We start from the raw sequence: 7,734 nt of genomic DNA on the forward strand, positions 1-7,734 counted from the left end.
GTGTGATCAAGTTTGAATTAATAAACAGCTTTTTCAGCTTAACCATTTTTAATAGCCTTGTCCGCGTTGTACTACGATAATATTTGCTATCTTCCTGAGTCCATATGTTGTGATTTCAAGCATAGATGCTGTGCGTTTCTTCTGGGAAGTCCCAACTGACCGAGTTTAATGGTCCTCAAACGATCACAAAACCAACAGGGCTTCGTTCCCATACGCGAAACTTTTAACTAGAATTCATACTGCAAGTGCGACATGTACCATTTTTGTAACTCTAATTCTTTATGTACATTACGCGCATTAGATATTGAACCAAGTCTTCGGGCTCCTTGCATAAATGTATGAAAAAGGAAAACCAACCTCGTTCGAAACAAACATAACGTACATACATTCGTCAACTGCTCTGCCCTCAGAGACCTTCGGGTGCTTGGGCATACTTCCTCCACAACGGATCTGCCAAAAGAGTCGCCATGGCGTCATTCTCCACACCAACAAACACCTCAATGCCTCCCTTCTGCGGATCAGGCAACACAATCTGCATGGTGTGGCACACACCCACAGCCGGGGGCCGCAGCGCCAACATCCGGTCACCGAACGCCGTACCCCACTCAATGTCGTAAAAGGGGAACTCGCGCCACGAGGACTGAAGCATGTGGTTTCCAGGCATGTCGAGGAACATGGTCGGCGCCAGTCTTGTCACGTCTTCGAGGCGCTCGACAAGCGCCGTCAGATCGTCGAGGTATGTCCCCTCCGTCTTGGCGACCGCACGGCGCACGCAGATGGCCAGGTCGGCTAGCGAACCTTCGGAGACCACCTCGCGGATGTCCAATACCGCAGCGGCGAACCCAAGGACGTTGCCGAGTGTGTGCTTGTGGATGGGGACGCCGGCCCTGCGGCGGGCATCGAGGGCGACGCCCATTATGGAAGGGGATGGGGTGGGATCTTCTTCGATTGGGCGGAGCTTGGATGCGTGCTGGGCAGACATGGTTGCGCGCCAGATCAGGGCTGTTAGCGCGTCGTTTGTGGAGACAAAGCTTGGGATACCTTCCCTTCCCTTGAAGAGCTTTACGTTTGCAGGTGAGGCTTCCGCCTTGAGGGCAGTGAGGCTCTCGGGAGAGAAGTAAAAGACATGACCGTGGTGGATGGGCGAGGCCAGCTTTGGCGGGGGGCCAGGTGGTGAAAAGGGGAGCTCGATGTATTCCGCGTGGTCCTCGGGGCGGCCGGCGTTGAGGCCCGTTGACTTCATGATCTTGGCTCTGTCTTTCCAGGGGACCTCGGCAGGGCTGTCAATTGGCAAACCTTGGGCGGCTCGGAGCTCCTCCGCAAGAATTTCGGTGAACTTGTATGCCGTGGTACCGTCGGCATAAGCGTGGAGGAAGAGCATGTTGAGAAGCAGGCCGCCCTTGATGAAGTTTGCCTGCATCCAGGTCACGTTGAGGCGATCACCTGCCTTTGGCCATTCGCCTCCGAGACCGCGCCGGCAAACAATGGCCGGATCGAGAGCAGAGGAGGGAAAACCTTGTGCTTTGAGTTCAGCGAATGACGGAAAGCTCTCGTCGGCACGAAGGTCTTTGGCGAGAAAGTCATCGATCTCATCGCCATAATGGCGTAATTGTAGCAAGCCGCCCTGCTTGGCATCTAGAGGAACCACCTCGCAACCAGCGATGGGCGTGCGTGCCTTCATGGCATTATAGGCGGTCTTGAGAAGGCTTGTAAGATGGTCGACATCGTAGTTGTCGGGCAACTCAAAGTGGAAGATGCTGCGGACCCATCCCTTGGGGCCAATCTGCTCGACGGGCAAGAGGGGAGGTGTCAAGTCAAGCTGAGCATTGGTTGGCGCGGAGGTGGGAGATGAGGCAACGGCGGTGTTTGAAACACTTTGAAGCTCTGTGACTGTTGTCGTTGAAACATCTTTGCCTGGTAGGCTCTGCGTCTCGTCGACAAGAGCAACTTCTATGATTGTTGACGCCATATTGTGAGATATGCTGGGACTGAGATGTGTGGTAATGCAGGCTATCTGCGGAGAAGTTGAGGGAAGCAAGGCGAAAGGACGCGTTCATGGCCAGGTCACACTGGGTGCTCTTGAAGGATTTGGTCATTGAAGAATCTTTTCTTCTTCGCCCCCTAAGCTAGGCAAATCAGCGGGACCTCGTATGATCTTGTTGGTTCAGCATGTTTGACATTCTGCAGGTTGGATGGCGGCGCAGCAACTGGATCCAGGAAATTCTCTCTATTAGCTACCAAATTATACCGTTGTGACCGGTATGGATCGTTTGGGTGTACGTATTGAAATGGGGAGTGGACTCTGGCTCTTTCTATGCAAGCTGCTTAGAACAAATCGGGGGTGTTCGTTGGTGATCTCCAACGGTAATATGGCCATCGAGATAAAAGATACCCGGTCATGTCGTAACCCTAGGGTTTTTAGTACCATGTCTGCTAGGGGGTGGCTAAGGAAAACTCCCTTAGACTTTGATACGCTGATCCCTGAAGATATAACTCCTAGGGAGCGTAAGTACAAAAACAGTAACCAAAGCCGATTTGACGTTGGTTCATAGAATATCGATCCCTGCCGGCCATAATGAATGGACCCTTGAATGGACTGAAAACACCGAATAAAGTGCTGAGAGGCCGAGATGCGGCGGGACCCGAAGCATCCGCACAACCGTCGAATCGAACAAGGAATCGAGGTCAATCGCTACGGCCCCCCCTACACATCGGGAAGCTCCACGGTTACGAGGGTTGGACGCAGTCTTCAGGCGGCGTCGAACCACGTGTGGATACTAGACATGCATCTAGAGCACCCTTGAAATCGTTGGTTGTTCTTGGGTAGTTGGTTAGTTGAAGATGGACTGATGCGATTGGTCAAGCCATCCAGGGGTGCTTGAACAACATGCGCGGCCAAGTGGAGAAGACACATACGGGCCGCCGGATTCAATTACCGGACGGAAGCTGTTGCCATTCATATGCTAAGCGATACGGACTCACTTTGAACCAGAACAAGAAGTGACAGTGTGCGCATTAATTTTTAGGCAAGGATGCCCCTCTGTGCTCTTAAATGACTGATGTTTAACCGTCTCCCAAACCTAGGTATGCAGAGACGAAACCCACGTCAGGCTTCCCATTTATAAGACATAATGAGAAGCACGATGTTGATAACTCATAAACCCGGCATTTGTTCTCGTATTCACAGCCAAGTTTATTGCCGACGAAAGCCGTGTTTCGTCTGCATGGCCTGGCCAGGGGCTTGTCATTCTGCTCGTCGCTAGATATGTGCGGCGCAGCAAGAAGACCCCAGTTTTTGTTGAACAATCGTACTATTGTAATGTGATCTTCGCAAATTCTCACTAAATCTACCCTTGCCTGTATGCAAAAAAGACGTCTTCATGCGGCACGGTGCCGATGATCCTTCGAATTCCGAGGGAGGACACCGATGAAGAATTTGAAGAATTTGAAGAACCTGATATAGCCTAGTATGCAGTCAACTCTATGCTGTATGTGCACAATACGCATAATATATTTCGCTTTGTCTATTTGTTTGAGTCGATTCCACTCCTTTAATCAGTGTGTATGCGTGATTTCTTTTTAGCTGGTGGTTGTTCCCCTTCCTTGATTGCGGTCCCATGTAGTTCGTGCTTTTTTCTCATTGTTTTCTCCGCCGGCAGAGAAAATTACCCATGCCGACCAAGCGGCTGCAGCCATGGAAGTCGATCCGAGCATTGCGGCCATCTTCGGGGATGTCCCCTCGGGAATCAATCTGAATGAGCAGCTAGTTGTGTCGTACAACATTGCCGTTTGTATCGTCCTCGGTCTGGCTGCCGCATCAGTAGTCCTTCGTTTCTATGTGCGTATTAGTAAGGGCACGAAGCTTTGGTACGATGACTACGCCATCCTTATCAGTGTTGTAAGTCTACATTTTTCAACAAACGGTCGCACTATTTTACAAAACGGCGCTTACCAGCTCCTCTTTCAACTCCCAGGTCCTTTGCGGCGTGACGGTTTTCATGACCATTCTGGGTAGGCAGACACACATTTCCTTTGTCTTTCCCCCTTTCGACTTGTAATGTCATTGCGCTTCCATCTCGATCAAACATATAGGAAGAACTCCCCTAACGACACATCAGCGGGAAAATATGGAGCAGGCGAACATGTTTGGGCGACCAACATCTCAAGATTCGTTACACTATTGAAGGTGCGTGAAACCCGAAATATATGCTTTATGAAACTAACGTTGTCAGATCGTATACGCAGAGCCATTCGTCTACGCGACGGCTGTCAGTTCGACCAAGGTCAGCATCCTCCTGCTCTACCGACGCCTATTCCACTCAAAGACTGGCCTTGGACGACTGTACTCCATAATGTACTGGACGGCAGTCTGTCTGACTAGCTCATACCCATTTATTCTCTGGATCACCATGGCATGCGCCTGCCGGCCTGTTTCCTTCTACTGGAATCAATACCTCGGCGCCGAGGGCAGCTGCATCAACGTCAGCTTGTTCTTCCTCCTTCTCGGTATTGTCAACATGTTCAACGACATCGTTTTGCTTTTTGTGCCTGTGCCCCGTATTTGGGAACTGCAGATGAACAAAAGGACGAAGTCATCCATTGTTGGAATCATGTTACTCGGTGGCTTGTGAGTTTCATATTCTGATGCCTTGCCGCCAGATCCTGACGTGTTGCAAATTGCAGTGTCTGCATTGCAAGTATAGTACGCATCTACTATCTCAACGGCCTCTTCCAGAATACGGACGTGACATGGTGGATGGGTCCCTCCTTCGCCTGGTCTAGCCTCGAGCCCTCCGTCGCTGTGATATCCGCGTGTCTACCGACTTATGCCCCGCTCTTCCGTATGGGTCGCAAAAAGTCATCCCAAAACAGCCCATATCCATATGCTGGCGAACGGAGCGGCGGTATCTCGGGGACTGGTGGAGTTCGAAGCCATCATACCCACACCAGCCACCTAGGTCGCAGTGCCGGAACTGGTTTCGGCCGTGGCCGAGGTAGTGCAGGCCATTCGAGCCTCGAGGACGATGAAGTTGAGCTCACATGCAAGGTGACTTGCGGGGATACAATGTCGAGTCGTGGAGCAGAGAGCAAGGGGAGTTCAGACTATGATCGAGGAATCATGGTCAGGACTCAGGTCTCCGTCATTTCTCACAAGCATGATGTAAACCCGGAAGACAAATAACCACTGATAGATCCAAAGGGGTTTTATATAAAAACCTGTGAACGATTTCGGCGTTTCCGAAATTAGGCATTAGTTGCCGTTGCAAGTGGATCTTAGAAGTGGCTCAGGAGAGACTCTCGGGGAAGATCATGAACATAGACATGAACCTGTTGTCATGAAACCTACATATTAGTTGAAGACATACACTTCAAAGTGAACTACGGGAACAGCCTCAGAATATCCCAAGTCGGGACTGTAATAATGAATAATCGATGTGCCAAGATCAAAGCGTAGAGGTAGGGCACACTGGTTACACCACATCTCATATCCCTACAAGCTCCTAATCGGAGCGGGAGCGCCCTTTATAATTGACCGATGAAAAGATTGGAACCTGCTCCATATTTACTCATACTCTTTTAAAATGTAATGTGAGTTTAAGACAAAGGCTATACAGGAAGTGTAAGTGGGCATCAACTAAATACAACCTGAGAACCGCGAGGCAAGTAACGGTGGGCCAATTGCCAACAGCATCCACGGTTCTAGAAGAGGTTATTTTAGAGAGCGACTTGAACAATACTCCGATGTATCCATCTCCAAAATTATTTTTCGTGGTCATTGGTAGCTTTCATTTTTGCTTGGTACCGTCTTATGGTGCAATCCTTTTATGTATGAATTCGGAAGGAGAAAACAATTATCATTTTCGCCGGAGATAAAGCCTGGCAGGGAAACTTCAAACTTGATAAATAGCGACTTGAATCTACAATTCCCCTCTTCAGCTACGATTTTCTAGTCATGGGATCTATAACAAAATAGACAACAACTCATCTATGGCGATCACAACGCCGGCGGATTCGGCGCAACACATCGCTTCCTTGCACCCTCCGGAACCTCGGCCTGCCATTCTTGCCCCTGAGACAAGTAAACGTTCCTTCATATTAAAATTGCCAAACGAGATCCTCGGGATAATAGCCTCACGCTTTTGCCCGCACTGTCACCGGCCCTACGCAGAATTGCAGGACAACTCCAAACGCAACCTGCTCAGCCTCTGCCTCGTCAACTCGCGGTGGCGAGACATTGCCCAGGCGTACCTCCATCACTCCTACAAGTCTAATCGGGAAATCCTGTTCTTCCTGCGGACCTTGATCCAGCGTCCCGACCTGGCCCGGCACGTTCGCGCGGCGCACATGTGCTGGATCAAGGGCTGCCTGAAAAAGTTCAAGGGCTCCGTCGCCCTCATCAACAGGACCAGCCGAAGCCTCGGCCTGCGCTTCACGGAGACCAAGAGGTGGTGGGCCGGCCAGATTTGGGCCGACGAGAAGCTCCTGTATTTCTTGCAGGAACTGGTGCTGCTGCACACCCCCCACCTCAGGTTTCTCATTGTAGAGAGGCACGTCCGCCCTCTGACCAAGTCCGTCTTCGAGCACCTGACGACCGTCGCCAGGCGGGATCGGGGCCGGTCCGGGCTGAGACGCCTCTATCGCGCCGTCATCCGCGTCGGCGGCAACTTTGGCGATGGAAGGCCTATGCTGACGGTGTCGGACATGAAGACCCTGGCGCTGGTCACCCCGAGCCTCAGGGTCCTGACCACGGAGCTGACGCAGGAAATGGACAGGTGGGGTCTCCCCGACAGAGCCCGTACCGTGGAGCAACTGGTGTCGTTCCCGTTGCGTACGACGGACTTCCTCGCAAACTTGACGGTTCTGAGCCTCCGCGGCTGCCGCGATTGGTGTCTAACGCCTGCCGAGCTCAATATCCTGGTCGGATATTGCACCGGCCTGCAGGAGATGCAGTTCTTCGCGTGCCACGAATTCGCTGTCGAAATCCTTGAGGCCCTGGCGCCCCTCGGGCCCACCCTCAGGCGGTTGCGCCTGAGCCTCAAGTCTTACGAATGGCCACCGCTGTACATATGGGATGGTTTCCAGGAGCCGGAAATAGACGTGCTCAAGTCCTTCTCTTGTCTCGAGGTACTGCGGTTAGAACTCGCCCGTTGCGAGGACGGCCTCTGCCCAGACTATATAAGGAGCCCTGAAGGGGCCGGGCCGCTCATGCGTGTCCTGCCGCGGTCAACACGTGTCTTGTCGATCCCCGGATGCTTTTGGGGGGCAGCACAGCCGGGCATATCCCGCCTTCGGGACAGAGTCAAAAACGGCGAGCTCCCTCATTTGCACACGTTGCACCTCACGTGCGATGGTAGTGTGGATACGGCCTTCATCGAAAGCTTTCGATTGCTGGGCGTGGATATGATTGCTTTTCGCCACGACACTTCATGCCCGACTCGTCACGAAGATCTGACCGCCCTTGATATTGAAGGATGGACGTAAAAATCGGCGCTTGGCTGTAAATATGGCCCTAAGGAGTGACTACTGCCTCGAGGCTGGGTCAATCTTAAAAGGCGGTTTCCCAAGATTACTCTTTCAAGATAATATATACCTGGATCCAAGCGGTTTTGTATGGCCACAAGTGTAATAGACACGTCAATAGTACCGGATTATAGTCAGTGTACAAACAGGGACTAAAATACACGAAAGGGAAAGTAGAAGGACGTGGGTGTTATTGGCCATAATTCATTGGTG

At 51.6% G+C, this 7,734-nt stretch overlaps 2 protein-coding genes across 2 annotated transcripts; one reads left to right on the plus strand and one right to left on the minus strand.

Annotated features, from left to right (window-relative positions):
• Positions 1-406: 406 nt before the first annotated feature.
• On the minus strand, positions 407-1,969 carry EsH8_VI_000488 (transferase family-domain-containing protein; the record flags this gene model as incomplete). The annotated part of the gene is made up of 1 exon (XM_083271741.1): positions 407-1,969. The coding sequence occupies one exon, from the start codon at positions 1,967-1,969 to the stop codon at positions 407-409; it is 1,563 nt and encodes a 520-aa protein (XP_083126915.1).
• A 1,725-nt stretch (positions 1,970-3,694) lies between these two features.
• Positions 3,695-7,482, plus strand: EsH8_VI_000489 (uncharacterized protein; the record flags this gene model as incomplete). The annotated part of the gene is made up of 6 exons (XM_083271742.1): positions 3,695-3,898; positions 3,975-4,011; positions 4,119-4,186; positions 4,233-4,627; positions 4,684-4,841; positions 6,170-7,482. The coding sequence occupies 6 exons, from the start codon at positions 3,695-3,697 to the stop codon at positions 7,480-7,482; spliced, it is 2,175 nt and encodes a 724-aa protein (XP_083126916.1).
• Between the last annotated feature and the right edge of the window lie 252 nt (positions 7,483-7,734).

Source organism: Colletotrichum jinshuiense, chromosome 6, assembly GCF_051148585.1.
Source record: "Colletotrichum jinshuiense chromosome 6, complete sequence".
Classification (NCBI taxonomy): domain Eukaryota; kingdom Fungi; phylum Ascomycota; class Sordariomycetes; order Glomerellales; family Glomerellaceae; genus Colletotrichum; species Colletotrichum jinshuiense.